This window comes from Sinocyclocheilus anshuiensis, unplaced genomic scaffold, assembly GCF_001515605.1.
Source record: "Sinocyclocheilus anshuiensis isolate Anshui unplaced genomic scaffold, SAMN03320099.WGS_v1.1 scaffold1364, whole genome shotgun sequence".
Lineage (NCBI taxonomy): Eukaryota > Metazoa > Chordata > Actinopteri > Cypriniformes > Cyprinidae > Sinocyclocheilus > Sinocyclocheilus anshuiensis.
The window spans coordinates 115,325-133,351 of NW_015544238.1; the positions used below are offsets into that span (position 1 = coordinate 115,325).

Sequence of the window (18,027 nt, forward strand, 5' to 3'; positions counted from 1 at the left end):
GTATAATTTTACAACAGCAACACTGCTTTAACAAAAATGCAAAACAGCAAGGCTTATTTGACATCAAAACAACAATTTAAAAAAATGCTGTCTAATCGCTCTCGCTGTACTTTGATGTCATACACAGAATGGTCTGTGCAGTGCTGCTTCAGTCAAACACCTTTTGTGTTTTATTAGGAGACGCACAACAGTTCTTCTGTGGCTTTAAAGGTAATATTTTCACTTACACAATTTCGCAAAATCATACAATATTGTGTCTAATATAAACCACAATATTAACTTCTTATTATTGAATTGTTGTAAATAAATATCACATTTGGAACTGGTCAGTGCTCAAAAAATGCTGGGAAATCACTTCATGTAGCCCCAAGAGTGATTACTGATAAACTGTCTGATAAAAGAAAGTCACGTTTTAGAGAAGAAAAAAATCACCCATTGACTTTCAAAGCTGCTAACGACTTTCTACTTCGAGGATCTTGATGGAAATGTAGTGGAATGAAAAGTACAATATTTGTCTTTCAAATGTAATGAAGTTAAAGTAATAAGTTTCCAGAAAAAATAATACTCAAGTAAAGTACAGATACTCAAAAAGTGTACTTAAGTACAATACTCAAGTAAATGTACTTAGTTACTGTCCGCCTCTGGCTGTGCTTTAATGAGGGAATATTCCCGAAATTAATACTGCATGACAAAAACTTTTTTGTCTTTATTGGCCTTCCTGAGATTAAGTGGCCTCAGAAAACACCTACCATTTCTCCTCGTCTTTCCACCCACACAAAAAATCCTTCCACGCTTCCTCCCTCTCTCCCTCCCCATCCGTAGTGGTTCCCTCTGTCTGAGTAGAAAAATCCAGCAGGCCTGTGGGTGAAAAATGGGGCCATTTGGGCTTGTTTGTAAGTTCTGTCAAGAAGCAGCACCCCTGGCCTGGCCCGGTTAACAAATTGGATGTTTAATCTGGTGACATTCCTATCTGGGCCAAGGGCTAATGTATGTGTCTAAGAATAACCGGCCAGCAGACCTGATAGATGGGAAGCTATTATAGGCGGTATTTAAATCTGAGCGCACAATTCCTCTATTTCCATGGTGGAAGAGTGACAGCTTGATTTCAACACTGTGGGGCCTGGACAGAGCTGTCAGCCTACACACATCAAAGAGGGATTTTCTTTGTTTTCTTTTCTTTTCCTCCATCGCCTCTTCCTTCTTTGGCTAGATTGACTGGACAGGCTGTTAACCGTGGTGGTTGAGATGGAAGACAGTGTTATAACGGGATTCGGGAAGTTGATATACTGCTTACAGACCTTCCACTATAGTTCTTGACTCAGGGAAGGATGAGGAGGATGAGGAGTCTGTTGGATCTGTGAGTTTACCTTATTATCATATATTTGCCTGATTTGCAATTATATATTTTTTAATTATATATTACAGATAATAATATTAATTAATTAATAATTAATTTTAAATGTAAATATAAAATACAAAATAAATATAAAATATAAATATAATACACATAGGTTACACACACACACACACACACACACACACACACACACACACATTTATGAGGGGAAACTAGGTCTTTGCATCTACTGACAGCTACATGAAATGCCCAGCAAAACAGGAAATGTTGCTTCTTTATCCCCAAAAGGCAAAAAAAGAGAAGCTCGAACAAGCAAGAGTAATGAAGTGTAAAAATTCTTTCAATTTTAACAACTCTACAAATAATAATATCTCATTAATTTCCTTCCTTATCCAATAATACACTCTAAAATAATGTACTAGCGTACTTTTTTTTGGTAAAACCATTTTGCACTTAGTAAATGAATAAAGTCCATTATTATAAAGTCCATTATTATATTAATATAATAATTAATATAATATTAATATAATTAATATTAATATAATGTGTGTGTGTGTGTGTTTATAGGCTATGTTATTATATTATTTATATATATTTATAAAATAAAAATCATAGCCTGTCCTCATAAATAACAATATATTATATGTTATTATTATTTTGTAGGAGATCAGACACGATGAATGATCTTTACCCGGTGGTCAAGTTTTCATTATATATGAAAGTGCGTTCTGTTGGACTCTCTCTCTCTCTCTCTCTCTCTCTCTCTCTCTCTCTCTCGCTCTCGCTCTCTCTCTCACCAATTTCCTTTTTCCTCTTCTTTCACTATTTTAAAAAGTGGCATTATACCCAAAATAAGAGTTTGGAGAATCTCATTAGTTGAGAACCCATTAGTAATTTGATTTCTCAGTGTAAACCAGGTCTCTCACACATCGACACATTGTTCTCAGAGTGTGCCGTCTCCCCTGCTGATCTACTGTCAAGTCTAATGGTTTGATCTCCATGTAGAGCAAATATTATCCTAACACATTCACCCTGTACTTCCCACAAGGCTAACTGGGGCATCAGATGGTGACCAAATCATCTGTAACATCTACTTCTGGTTCCCTGCAGTCTGTACAAAGTCACTTTTGACAATTGACAGTCAATTAAGGAGTATGTTGTTTCATAAAATATACTATTTATTGCGCTGAGTATAATGATTCAGACTTCACAAGGAAATGTGGTTTCTGTTCACGTAATGGGCCGTGTGAAAGTGTGGCAGGTTTCTGGGGTTTCGTTTTATGGGTGTAATAAGTGACTGTGTTCTGTTCAGGAAGTGCAGTTTGCAGTAATTTCTGATCCTTTCCTCCGTTGTGAGGTCAGCCGCGCTCACATTTTTTACGCGCTCTCTCTTTACGGCATTATGTCATGGATTGATTTCGATTGGAGGTACAAATATGTACTTTGCCATGGCAACAGAGGCCAAAATAATTAATAGAAGGGTCTTGAGGAAATCTGATCACAAGGGAGGAGCGATTGTGTGAGTGGGATTTGAGTTGCTTCATCTTCATCTGTTAAGTACAAACAGACACAAAAGCACTGTTCACTGATCCAAACAAGCATCCCACCATCGTGGTTTTTGCAGGATCTTCTAAATTCCTATCTCTCTGTCTGTACCTTCTTCTTTCACATTTTCCCAGAGTGCAGATGGTGCAGTCATGGATTCATTTTCCCATCCTCGTCTCTAGCAATTCAGCACTTTGTTATGAGATTGAGAATTTAATGTAAAACAGGAAGCAAAAAAAAAAAAAAAAAGATTGTTAGCCTACATTATAGTAATCCTATTTCAGCTGTATTAGTATTACTATTATTTAAGAGTTAGGGATTTGAACACACTCTCAACCTAAGCATAAAAGTTTGGCACATAAGTGTTTGTGCTGTTTTTCTTTTATGCTCAGAAATGTATTTGCTTAAAAATACAGTAAAAACAGTAATATTTTGGAATATTCATACAATTTAAAATAACTGTTCCATTGTATTATATTTCAAACATGATTGAATCAAAATAATTTATTCCTGCAATGGCAAAACTGAATTTTCAGCAGCCATTATTGCAGAGTCATGTGATCCTTCAGAAATCAGTCTAATATGCTGATTTGCAAAACAAGTTAATGTGTTGATCCCACTGACCTTCATTAAACAGACAAAAACAGTTCTTCAGAATGTCTTTGTCTTACACAGAAAAAAAAAATGGAATGCGAGTGTGTAAATGATGACATAATTTTGATTTCTGGGTGAACTATCTCTTTAATCTACCTTTCAACAGGCAGTTAATTTTCCTATTCTTAAAAATCCACATAAATTCCCTAATGTTCCCTCTATGTTTTACAAACTTCCCAGATGCATACCATATATATTTCCTATTCGACAAACTATTTTCCTGTTTGACACTGTAAAGCTGCTTTGACGCAATCAGTATTGTATAAAGCGCTATATAAATAAAGGTGACTTGACTTCATTCAAATGAAGTGCACTAGAGATGCTCATCTTTAATATGTGCAAGAGTCTGTGAGCTGTATAAACTGTTTTTGTACTCATAACAAAGGTAAGAGGCCAGGGGAGCGGACGGTAGATACAGTGTAAAGGATGAGACTGAGGAGAGAGAGACAAAGATCCGTTCTAGAGACTGTTTGAGTGCCTTATTAAATATTTAGTCTGATTGTACACGGTCCTGTAATTGCCATCTTGGCTAGTGAATAATTGATGACGTGTAGGAGAGCAAAGGAGGGCCCCAATCTCTCTCTCTCTCTCTCTCTCTCTTATGCACATATCCACACCTTGCCTTTTTTGTACACCTTTATTGTTAATATAATCCTGTCCTCATTAACTAAAATGATTCTGAATTCAGGACAAAGTCGGTAAAATTATATTATAACCTCTGGTTCGCTTCCGGAATATTCTTTTTGCTATTATACAAAAAATAAATTATTGGACTGCACTAAATTATTGCCAGAAATTCTATTATATAGCTTTAAAATAATTACACACACCGTTAGCTATAACCAGGCTATTCAGATGGCTAGAAAGAGCAAATGCAGTCAAATGCTTGTGCTTTGATTCTACCTTTTCCGATACAGTGAGATAAATGGATATCAGTCAGTGTGTTGAGAGACCTGTGAACGGGACAGAAAGCAGCATGCTAATCTAATGTAGAGCCTATGAGAGCGATCGGCATCCAGCTTAAGCGTCCCAAAGAAAGAGCATCTTTTCATAGAAAGCAACGAGCGCTCACAGCAAATAGTGGCCGAGAATTGGAGCCATGGCAGCTTTTAAAAATACCTCTGCTGAAATATTGATTTTTTTTCTTCTTCTTCTTCTTGCCTAATGTAATAAGTGAGAGACTCCAGGGATGTGTGTGTATGTGTGTGTGAGATGATGGGTGAGCAGACAAGAGATGCTCTTTTTCACACATCACATGAGGACTTTTGTGTGTGTATGTGTATGTATTTATATATGTATATATGTAATTTTACGTTTAATTCAATGTGTTACTTGTCATTTCTTTGTAATTGTGAAAGTTACTAGCAATTTCTGGGTGAAAATTGTTTCAAAGTAAATCTTATACCAAATATTTGTCAGTGTGGAGAAAAAGCTCTTTGAGGGGATAGTGCACCTCCAAAACATTTACTCATCTTCAAACTTGTTTGACTTTCTTCTGCGGAACACAAAAGAAGATATTTTGAAAAATAGCTTAATAGTGTGAAAAATAGTTTAATAGATAATAGTTTTTTTTTGCCCATATTGTATTATGAAAGTCAGTGGGGTCCAAAATGACATTGGTTATATGACTACAGGTTAAAACAGTTAATACATTCTTCAAAATAATGACATCTTTTTAATATCGCAGTTTTTAATATATACCAAGAATATTGAATGGTAATCTCCACTTTATCAGATTTTTCTCCAGTGGCACTAGTAAACTCTCATGTGTCTCCTCTAGTGTTTCTGAAAAGATCTCAACAGTATCTCAAACTGTGCTCAGATTTGCTAAGACACCAAAGTCTGCAATAAAAAGTTTGAAATCTCCATATGAACTCATCAATGCTTCAGAAACCAGATTATCTGAGCTGTACTACCCACAACAATTTCACACCTCATACTGTTTCATTTTAATCATGTATTTTTATTTCTCCGATGGAATTTTAGGAGAGACAAAGTTGATACTTCAGTCAAACCCCAATAGGTGTCCTGAGCTTTGAAAGAGTAACAATTTTCTTCTGGGACTACTAATTCCATAATAATTTTGCCCAGATTTTACATTTTGCTCTTTTTTTATACACAAGCTCTCAGGTTTTGTCCATCAGAGCAACTAAAACATACCAAACATACCATTTGTTCACCAGCATCACCCATAAAACAACCCAAACTCCCTTTTTGCAAGTATTGAAGAGTTGTAAACACTCATTTGGTCTCACACAGCTAAGGTCAGGTCTAGACGAGGGGCTGCCGTAGGGTTTTTCTCAGAGCCACAGGTGAGAGACCTGGCCTTCACAGCTTCTACTTTACCAGCCCTTCTGGTCTCTTTTCGGCCCCAGAGCCCCTTCCTTGCCAGTCCCTCGAGTTAGAGACAGAGAGATGGAGAGAGAGAAGTGGAGAGGGTGCTGTAGACCAGCAGTAATTCCTGACTCGGAGTTGGAGGCACATTAGGGACTGACAGGGCCACACATCCCCCTGTAATTGATTGCAGGCCAGCGTAATGAGGTGACGGCTTACAACAGAGTTGCCAACTCCCTCATTATCTTTACCCACTTTTTTAAGAGCAGAAAGAGAGAGAGACAGAGAGAAGGATGGAGAAAAAGAAACACTGAGACTAATAACCTAGCCCTGGCTCTAGAAGGTCATTAATTATTTATGTTGTTTTAATAAGTTTTAGATGGGGAGGGAGAGTTAGTCTTTCCCTTCTCTGTCTTTCTCTGTCCACACCTCAATTGTGCCTGTTCTGTCATTCTGTCTTTTCCTATAGCTGTCTGTCCATTTCATACTGGGGTCTTTCTATCACAGGTACAATATCAGTCATTGCAAAGGCCTCGAGGGGACTTCAGGATGATATTTATCCTCACTTGGAAATGAAAACGCTCTGTATTTCTGAAAGTGACAATGATATGATATGATTATTGTATATATGATTCAAAACAATTTTTTTTGCTTTTATTCTGTCATTCTGTGCTAATTAGCAAGGAGAAGTTTTTTTTTTAATAGCCTGATGGCCGCTATAACGCTTATATGCATTATGCATTATGCATATATATATATATATATATATATACATACAGTATATATATAATTATAATATTCAGTATGTTTTAATTGACATGTTTACTGAATTTTGTTTATTACACAGTACAAAGACATTAATTAATTTTTCACCTTCAGTTGCTGGTCCCCACTGACTTGCATTTGTGTTTTTTTTTCCATACTATGGAAGTCAATGGGGACCAGCAACTGAAGGTGAACTATCCCTTTAAGCTTTGCAATATAATACATTTGAGAATTGCAACATCTATAGGTTGAGCATAGAAAAACTGGCCCATAAAGCATTTCTGTTTGATTTTAGTCTAAATATTTTATGTGGTTATGAACAGCAGGTCAAACTTGCTGTTGAGTAAATTGCATTTAACCCAGAATATTCCTTTAAAGTCTGCTGGTTACACTGGACTGTTTCAGAATCTGCCCTGCTTGTGTCTTTCCACTCGCCCCCGTTTTCCTGTCTGAGATCTCCATTCCACCCCAAGCCTTGTCATCTAAAAGCAGCTCTTCCCCCCTCATCCCGCTCACTTCCAAACACTGGGCTAGTCCTGCCTCGATCCGAAGGGAGCCGACCTGCTTTGAAATGCTGCCGCTTTTCCAGGATGAGACCTGGAATCTCACATTCCCTGTCAACTCCTGCCCAGTGGCAGATGGAGAAGTCTAGACCTACGAGACTCTCCCATCACGTGCTTCTCTCTCCCCCTCCACGCCCTCATCTCTTTCTCTCTCTCTCTCTCTCTCTCTGTTCCCTGTGTTTCGCCACTCTGAATGCTCTGCCATTCCAGAACCGCCAAAGCGGGACGGGTTTCAGCCCACAATTCAGGCTTGATTCTCTACTTTCAGATGGTGACTGGGGTGGTGTATAAACACAGTACTCCTCTAATATCTGAGAAGAGCTTCACTTACAGCCCTTGTCTCCTGCTGTGTTTTAATTCAATCCTTATTGATCCATATCTCTCCTTCCAAGGACTCCAATATCATATGAATGGAGCTCAGGGATGGGTTCCCCATATTATTGTATTCCATGGCCATAAAGGGCATTAGCAGCCAGCAGAGCAACCCAGATCAAGTATCAGTCGATACTAGCTAAAGAGAGCAGGCTTTCTCCCTTTCTCTCTGTGTTTCTCGCTGGATTTCTCTCTTTCCTATCTCTCTCCGTAAGAGCGCTGATGGGGTTAAAGTATATATGGTGATTATATCATGCGGTAAAGTGAGGTTCTAAAAAAATCCCTTGAGTTAGCACCGTGTGTTTTTAAAGATATTGTTACTGTCTTATTAGGGAGAAATCAATGGCATCTGCAGATGCCGGCCATTTATATAGCAGACGGTGCTTCTCTCGCTGTTTTTTCTCCCAGCATCATTCTCTCTGTGCGCTCCGTGGGGTAGCAGTGGCGGAGGTTATCCTGTGGTTAATGTGACATGGCTGTCTGTGACCTTGCTGGTTGTTAACTGCCCGGATTATTATTGTGATAATGTGGCAATTAAAAGGAAAGCACTCCATCAAAATAGTGGGGCTTATGGTCCTGGAGATGAATGCATAGAGATTACCAGCCAGGGGAAATGCATTAAGACTGCAATCCATTTCGTACTGTAGCCCACCTCTAGCAGTGGAGGCTATTATGGCTCATCTTCATTGATATCCATTCCCGATCAATAGCGCCAGGCTGAGGTAAAAATACGAGTAAATCAACAAAGCTAGAGTTGGTCTTCGATATAAAGGAAGAAAAATCAAACCTCAACTCTAACTGCATATCATACATCTACACAGAGTGTCTTCTCTGAGCCGGCTTCGAAAGTGGGCTAAATCACTCATTGGCGGCTGTTTATATATGGAAGCTGTTGTCCTTGAGTGTTTTCGTTGTGTTCGAGTCACTTAAAAATGCTTCTCTTTCTTTTACAGATTTTTCCTGAAATTCTTTCTCAAGTGTAATCAGAACTGTTTGAAAAATGCAGGGAATCCCAGAGACATGAGGCGATTTCAGGTGAGAATGCACATGTACAGACAAAAATGTTGTTTTACATGCACACAAACAGGGAGTAAGGATATTTTGGTGTCTCCGTAGGTGGTGGTGTCCACCACAGTGAACGTGGATGGCCATGTCCTTGCCGTGTCAGATAACATGTTTGTCCACAACAACTCCAAACATGGGAGGAGGGCGCGACGCCTGGACCCATCTGAAGGTAAGTTAAATTTCACAAAAATAAACACATTTTGCTTTCTGTGATGAACGATAGCATAAGTTTGACATTCAAACCACATTTATTATAGTGAAGAAAAAAGTCAAACTTGTTAGTGCTACTTTCTACTTCCTCACCTAGAGTACAGGTAATCTGACTGTCTGAAGGGGCTGCACTGGGTAATGTCACTTTGATATAAAATGCTGAAAGTTTGCGTAGAACATCACCTCCCAGCTGAACTCAGAACAGTTCCTGCATGTGGGAAATTGTGTGATTAGCTCCGTGACTGTTTTGTGTGAAAACTGTCACTGTGGAATCACCGGCACTCCTGTGTCCCAATCGAGGAAAAGGAAAGTCGCTGCTCTACTTTTAGTAAGACTCTTCTGTAATTCTCCAAAGACTAAAACATGAAGAGGAAGTCACTGATGGCAGTGCAATGTGGGAGATGGGCAGGCTTTCATCTTGAACACACTAGAATACCCATGCAGATATTGTAAAAGAGAACAGCTGTTCCATTACACCCCAACAGGTGAATGCAAATCACACCCAGCAGTTGTTTACTTTCATCTATTCATTTTCACAGGTATCAAAATTCCCTGTTTCCAGAGATGTTCACTTGCACAACAAAGAGAACATTCAAAACCAATCAGAAGTGATTTCGAGACAAAGTTTGGGAAATTTGCATTCCCATGATGCTGTTCAAAGAAAGTGGCTGCTGGTATACAACACTACATGCAGTAATGTGGTCTGAAGTTGCACCAAGAGCCCCTCGGTTTGCCTGTTAGCTCGCCAAGCGGTGACCAATCAATTCCCATCCATTGCCAGTGGAGACTGGGCCAGTCATTCAGTCAGCCTGTCTGTCTCCATACCGCCTGCTCAAAGACGAATTTACGCTAAAAAAAACGTAATGGTTTTATTGAGCTGAGTGATGCACAGACACCAAAGAAAAAATCAAATGAGCTTTTACAGTCATCAGACTTCCTGTTTTTCAGTTTTTTTTTTCATTTGCATTGAAGGTATGTGGAGAGTAGAGTAAAACACTGGTAAATGGCAATTAGTTTAACGATAATGTTTCCCAAAAGTTGCATGAACGTTGACACTGACCCGCTCTAACTCAGTGCTTGTGTTGTGATCTTGTTTTCCGAAGCAGCCACTCCATGCATAAAGGCCATCAGTCCCAGTGAAGGATGGACGACTGGGGGGGCCACCGTCATCATCATTGGGGACAACTTCTTTGACGGATTACAAGTGGTCTTCGGCACAATGTTAGTTTGGAGTGAGGTAAGAGTTTTAATAATATTATATATTTTATTTATATTATATTATTATATTTTTTTATTTTAAAGAGCCAAATTATTTTACAAATACAAGGTAAATTTGTAATATTAAAATAATTATTGTTTAAATATTTATTTATTTTTAAAAGATTTATTATTATTTAATGTTTTAATTAAAATGATTTTTTACTTTAAAAATTCTCTTTTACTTTAAAAGAGCCAAACCTTTTGTGATTGTATGTTAATTTATTTTATATGTTATTTTATTTTTAAAGAACCAAATTATTTTAGTTTAATAAAAACATTACAAATAATTATTGTTTAAATATTTATTTATTATCTTTAAAATATTTCTTCAAAAGAATACAGTGCCATATCTATGGTTTGGATAAATCAAATGTGCTTAAATAACTTGAATGCTCTTTAGTTTACTGTTTAATGTTACAAAGAAAAAAAAAAGAGAGACCGTTTCAGAGACAAACAACAAGACACCATAACATAACAGGTCCTATTACAGTATATGGCTAAAACCCATAACTGTGCCCTTTAAGTAATGAATCACTCTTTAGCTTCAGCATTAACTGTGTTAACATTGGAGTCAGTGCTTGTGTATTGAGTGCTGACCACTGAACGTGTGCTCTGATGGCTTCTAGCTCATCACACCTCATGCTATCCGGGTGCAGACACCCCCTAGACACATCCCTGGGGTCGTGGAGGTCACACTCTCCTATAAGTCCAAGCAGTTCTGCAAAGGAGCTCCGGGACGCTTCGTCTACACAGGTATACAACACTTTGCAACTGTCTGGAGTCCTTACCACCATCTCCAGCATCAGAATAAGTTTCTGTCATCTTTCTCGGAGGTCGATCTTTGCATGTCTTCTTTGTCCATTTTATCAAGTGCCCTGCCTTTGTTAGCTTAAAATATTGGGCCTTGTATTATTTGCAGTCCGTAAAGACGGTTTCCCATGATGGCATACTGTTAGCAGGTCATTTCTGACTAACGTCTTGTCTGTACTTTTGGTTGATGTCCATTCTCTTGTGTCCAGTGGGCAAGACGAGTATCATTTAGTCAAATCGATGCTTTTCATACACCGATTATTCCATCAGAATAATCCAGATGCCAGTCAAAGCAGGCGAAAGGTCAGATCTAGGACTGTTTGGTGTGATAAGAAAATGTCACAGCGACAGTCATAAAAGAGAAAGAAAAAGAGGCCTGTGTTCAGGCTTTCTGTTATACATCAGCTTTATCTCAGTGTATTTCCCACGTTCTTTGTTCAAAGCACCTCTCATTCAGATGCATTTGCCGTGTAAGCAACAAAAAGAGACAACTTTACAATGGAGAGGACTGCCCTGTCTTACCTTCGACCGTTCCTTTGCAATGCTAATGTCTGCTCGGACAGACAAGATGATTTGACTGACAGCTGTACGCCACATCGCTTTTATGAATCCTGCATTGTGAATAACTTGAATTTTTCTTAAAGTTCAAAAGAATATTCTCAGTGCGAAGAAAGCGTGTTGCAAATTGTTAGGATGAATGAAACAGGACCTGTAGAATATCTCTGAATCAGAACACATAGACAAAAATAAATGAAAGGTCATAGAAGATAGAGGACAAAGAATTCCTCAAAAATTAAGTTTATTTGTTTATAATAAAAAATTACAATACTAAAAAAAATTAACTATTATTATGAAATATTGTATACAAATATTTACTTGATCTTTTTTATTAAATATATCATTATTAATATTGACATATATACATACTTTTTAAAAAAATATAGCAATTCCAATAAGAATACAGTTTGGAGACTATGCCTAATCTTTCTATTTCTCAAAATAATTTTCTTTTTAGGTTGCAAATTAGATTCACGCATTCATATTTTAGTTTGTGGATTCACTGACGTACATCCAGCAACTTATTTACTGTGCCAGAGATGTGTGATATTCATGAATGTGAAATGAAGCAGGCTTTTAAATACTGAATAGGCAGACTGCGTATAACTGAAGAGGAATGAGAGTGCATCTAACCTCAGTGATGTCTTTCCCACCAGAGACTTCCCATAAGCCCCAGTGAGCTCAACTTTACACTGCATTCCAGCTTGAAAAAAGCTCACTTCTTATCGTCAGACACTTCCAGATGAACACAAGCCAGTTTGAATATTTTGAAAGAGATACATTTAGGTCATCAGAAATTAAGAGTTCAGGCCGTAGGGATTGGGAGGGGGATACGTACATTGGCGAAGGAAAAGAGATACATTTAGGTCATCAGAAATTAAGAGTTCAGGCCGTAGGGATTGGGAGGGGGATACGTACATTGGCGAAGGAAACTGGCATCTCTGTGCAGACACATTATTTTTTATCATATTCCTTTTATCTGCCTTTCATTAGCAGTAATGGACCCCAGAAATGCATCAAAAACGGTCAATGTGCCCATTCTACTGATTGTAGGTTGACTGTCTTATCTTTACTGGAGTGGAAAGCAAGAGCAGCAGTGTTCAAAGCATGTCTTCGATATCACTGCCGTTAACACTGCCATCACAGGAAGTGATCTCACAGTCTTCAAACTGAAGCTTCTGGGGCTGTTAGATAGATATTCTACCGTGGCTTAGTGAAATTCAGAATTCAGTTCAATTTACCAGTTAAAATTTTGTTGCATGGAATTTTTATTTAAATTGATTATGCCCTACTACAGAATGTTATATTGGAATTTGAATTGGAATGACAGGAAAATGAATTTACTTTCAATTCATAGAAATTCAAATAAATCCATAAAATTTTAATAAAAAAAAAATAATTAATTTTTTTTTTAAATAACTGAAATATTTACTATTATTTATATATTGTTTATATTAAAATAAAAATATGAACTATAAATTAAATAATGTACAGCTTTATAATTTCATATATAAAGGCATATATTTCTATATTATATATATTTATGTTGCGTGATTTAAAAACGATACTTATTGCAGTTCATTTCAATTTCTGTTCATATTAATTGTATTTCCTTAAATTCACATTTGAATCCCAATTCTGCATCCTGTTTGCTACCTCAGTTCAAATTCAACTGAAATTCTGTTATTGAATTGTAAATTAAAAGGCTTTCTCAGTTCTGTTTTGAATATCACACAAGTCTGCTCTGCACCTGCTGGCTGTGGCTTTACCATTCTTAGCACTACAGGGAAATGTCTGGCTCTGTCCAAATTTCCCGAAAGCATTTCACGTGTGGCTTGGGCTAGTTAGGACATCTTGTTAAATTAGCTGAAATTTAAGTCCATTCTCACTTTCAGTGTTGCAGCTGGTACCTAATAACTATTACGGCTCTGTTGCTTTCTCACATTTACTCTGTTCTCTGCTGCTCTCCCTTCGGAGAGATCTTCACTCTTATTCTGTTAGTTCTCCTTTCTGCCTGCATGCATCATTAAGTCCTTCAGTCCACCAGCTCTTGTCTCTCTCTGTCTCTCAGGGGGTTAAGACTCCCCAGGTGCTGGGTTAGAGGAAGGAGGGCAAGATGAGTGTGAAGAGCCTAAGGGTATTGACTTTCCTGGGAAAACACAGCTCTCTAAAATCAGTAGCCAAATACTGCAATAACTCAACAGCCATTGATCCTCTTTCCCCTACGGCCACATTGATCTATACATTACAAGCTCTGAGACTGGCGGCATGGATCCAGCCTACGCTAACACAACCTTCCCAATCGCCTGTAACTTACTGCCTCCGTCATTATAATCATAATAATAATACATGTGACCAGAAGTAATGTATTCAGTATGATACAGCTGAATGACAGAAAATCGTGCCTCTGGTTTGTAAGTGTTCGAGCTGTATTTGGGGCATCAAAAAGTCGGCATTTGACTTGGCCTTTTGGGTATAACATTTTATTTGATTGCCTCAGTCAAGAATATCCAGCAGAAATAAAACTTGTATCTGAAACATCCTCTCCATTTCCTGAAAGGGGAGGGCTTATATTCCCTTAGCGGTGCTGCATGCATTCCAAGCAATTGCACAATATCCTAGAAACAGAGGCTGAGAGGATACTGGAGGTGCGGGACTGTTAATATGAAGAGTGCTGTTCTCCTGGGCACCAGCGTGCCTGTCAGAACATGCCTGATGCCTTCCAGGCTGACAGGCTTTGGCATTGCAAACAAGAGCTGTAGCATCTTTGCTGGGTGAGGCCTTTTGTTTAAAAGACTCAGTGTTGCTTAAACAGGGTGCTGGGTTACAAAATGGGCAGGGGCTGGATGAACTTCCTCCCTGACCACCTGCTCAAGCTCTTCCCAGTACCTTATTTTGGTTTGTTTAAGCGTAAATTATAGAAAAGGGGTTGTTTTGTGAAGCTAATGACTGTCATGGGGTTGTGCAGTAGGCTGGCACAGTCCCAAAGGATTAGGAAGGTGGGGTGTATATGTTTTTGGTGGCTCTAAGTGCACAAGTATATACATTATACAATTGCAAGAAGTGAATGTACTGTAAAGCTTTCTAGAGCTTACTTCAGATTATATTGAGTTACTGTTAAAGGAATAGTTCACCCAAAAATGAAAATGTACTCAAAAATTATTGGCCAAAATGGAAACTGAAAATGATTATTTTAAATTGTAATTATTTGTAAATATATATATTTTTAAACTAATTTAATTAAATTGTCTAATTATTTTTAATAATATAATAATTTAAAGTACTGGATAAAGACACAAAAACAGAATTTTGGGTAATATAAATATTTTTATTTTATAAAATGATTCTTTTAATTATTTTGAAATAACGGTTTCTGATAAAATTTTCTACTTTTTTTACTTTCGGTCGAAAACAAAAAAATTATAATTTTTTTTTTGTCTTCTTCGGTAGCCAAAATATTAGTTCATCCCTAATATATATATATATATATATATATATTCATTCCTACCATGTCCTACAGTTCCATAATGAATATGTTGGTTAACTAAATAAACACAAACAGTTAAGAGGACGTTTCTCAGCACAGTCAAGAGCTACTCTATATAAACCTGTATGACATTCTTTTTCTGTGGAGCACAAATACAATGCAAGTCAGTAAGATCCAATGTTGTTGTTTTGGACCCCATTGATTCCCATATACAGACAAAAACAGTTGAAACATTCTTCAGAATATCTTTAGGTTTGGAACAATGTGAGGAAGAGACTAAGAGACTTCTGGAAATGCAGGAACGTAGGGCTGGAACATATGTTGGGAATCATTGTAAGGGTGGAATTGGATGTCAAAGCCTTATAACAAAGATTTCCTCAATCTAGCTATGCCATTGCTGCAGCCTGAGGCCAGGGATGTTGATTGGAAAACTACGGAGCACCCAGCTGGTATGCAACTTAAAATCATGGGCTGGTCTTGGAACCTGCTCGCTGTGTTCTCACATCAGCCAGAGGTTCTGGCGCCATCCACTATATAAGCTCTTTAAAACTGGCACTAAAGCTTAATGGCACAGGCTCTGTGGATGCGGTGGCTGATGTTTCTTAAAGACCGTTCCCATAGTCAGAGCTCGGAGAGGGACCAGGAGCAGTGCACTTGTTGCCCAAGCCGTGGAACAATGGGCCACTTTGTTACCTTTCATCCTCGGCACGGGCAGATGGAACACATTAGCGGAACGTTCCACTGGATGAGCTCTGCGGGGCTGCCGAGCACGTAGAACAGGACCCGGCATGATGTCATCATTTCGTTCAGTTGTTTCACAGTTTGGACGCTGATGTGTTTGAGAGACTCGCACTAGGAGGTGGTCTGTCAGCAGTATCCTGACTGTGGCGTATATTGGTGAGATACTTTCACAGTAGCTGAAGTACAGCCTTTTAGTGGAATCCATAACCCATCTGCTTGTATGTGGTATATAATGTCAGATTTCAAAGGTTAGAAAAGCAGAAACATCATAACTTTTTTATTTGAACTTATTTTAAATTATAATTCTTAATAATAATAATAATTTTAAAAAAGAATAATTTAAAATACTGGATTTTTTTTTTTTTTAAATATTGCTCTATAAAACAGATATTTTTTTTATATAAAATATTTTTACCCTATAAAATGCTTCTCTGAATTTTAAAGTAACAGTTTCAGATAAAATTCTCCACTTTTGTTTGTCCACTTTTTTTTTTCTTTTGGTCAAATACTAAATATGATATTTCACAGACTTTTTGGTGGCCAAAATGTTCGTTCATCAGTCTCTGAGGCTCAAGAGATATTAAAACTACATTGATGTATTGAATCATGATCTATGTAGTCCAGTCGTATAGTTAGTTGGCTGCTCTGCACCTGCTGGCTGTGGCTTTACCATTCTTAGCACTACAGGGAAATGTCAAAGACTGGGTAGTCTTTGTAGTCTATGTAGTCCAGTCATATAGTTAGTTGGCAATTCCCAGCCCTAAAATAACTACACAGCACCAACTCTCTGATAAATGGAAATGTGTGCAGTGACTTGAATGTAGCGAACGTTTCCAGTGTGGAAAGAATGAAGTGGAAGTGACATTAACACACCGAGCTCCTTCCGTTACTCCTTCTCTCTCTTTCTCTCTCCTCGGAGACTGAGCAGTGACGCAGCCATGCTGATTACCACTTGCATCCGTTTACCTTACCAGCTAGATATGTTAATCATCTGCTGGGTGATTGCCTCTGTAGTGCCTTGATTAAGTTGAGTGACACGTCAAGGAAGTGTGCCTCAAAGCCATACTTCCCCCACCTGAGGAGCCTGTTATTATTTTGGAGTCACAGCCTAAAGTGTCCCCCCATGAAACGACTAATTATCCAACATTGGTTCCACAGGTCTCCTCTTTAAGAGAAAAGTGACTCCTTTGATAGTGATATGAATCTCGGCTCTGTAAAGGAACGACACATTCCCCTGGTGGAGAAAAGCCCTCAGCAGCTCATCAAATACTCAACCTCCTCCTCTTTTATTCCACTGATCTTATTTCCCGTCTCGCATATATTCATACATAATGACAGACATCCGTGAAGTGATACAGCACATGCGCTTTCTGAACATCTTGTTCCCTTAATATAACATCTGACCAAAAGTGAGAATCGTTTGTTGATTATGATCTGTCCCTAAAAAGCCAGACAGTTTTTCATAGTGCGGTGTCACACAGGGGTAAACCGAGGTTAGCTCGGCTTTCGTAATTGCTGCCATAACAGGAAAGCGTGTTTAAGCCGTAATTAAAAGTGTGTGGTTTTTAGTGCAAGCGAATCTGTGTTGTGTGCGTGTTTGAAGAGGCTGGGGTGGGTTCTCTTCATCTTCCCTGGTGGCTCTCCACTTTAAAGCAGCCTGCGCGCCCTGCCTCTACTGTCAATCACAGTTTAAAGTTCATGAAATTTCTATGAGGATCGATCCAGGGAGGAGGAGGAGGTAGGAGTGTTTGGGGGTTGCAGGGGTTAGGGATGGGGGAACGGGCCGTAATGATTGATCAGAACTTGCACTTTTAATCTCACTTCTTGATTTATTCCTTCAGAGTGGTGCAAAGAAGCACATTCGGATTTTTCCGGCAGTTGCAGAGCAATGTGTTTCCATGTGCCACAACCTTTTTTGACGTGAGGACAAAGAGGAGATGGATGGGTTGAAATCGATGGCACGCAACAGGGGGTCTTCAGACTTTTGTCAACAAGCCAGATCGGTGACTTCGTGGCGACAGACTAGAACAAGAAAACAAATCGCTTCCTCTCACGTCGCCCCGTTGTGTGTCTGTAAATGTCTTCGCCCTAAAGAGTAGTGGGGCAATCTAAGTGCGAGATACCCATCTGCAGGTGAAAGAGCCGCTTGGAGCCATTCTCTCACATATCAATCATGTAGCACATGAAAATGAGAAATTGAGGCGTGTTGCATCGGAATCCGAACCCGCATCAAATTCCCCATTCCATCAATGTGCCTCCCATGGACAGAGCAGGGCTTGATCAAGTGTTTTAGATGGGCCGAGGGC

At 38.5% G+C, this 18,027-nt stretch overlaps 1 protein-coding gene across 1 annotated transcript in view; it reads left to right on the forward strand.

Moving 5' to 3' along the window:
* The window catches only part of LOC107697613 (transcription factor COE3), a 109,363-nt gene that overhangs the window by 67,565 nt on the left and 23,771 nt on the right, over positions 1-18,027 (forward strand). Inside the window, exons 7-10 of the mRNA XM_016498408.1 lie at positions 8,544-8,625; positions 8,707-8,824; positions 9,969-10,102; positions 10,752-10,878. Of these exons, the coding sequence (XP_016353894.1) occupies positions 8,544-8,625; positions 8,707-8,824; positions 9,969-10,102; positions 10,752-10,878 (461 nt within the window). The remainder of the gene's footprint in view (positions 1-8,543; positions 8,626-8,706; positions 8,825-9,968; positions 10,103-10,751; positions 10,879-18,027) is intronic.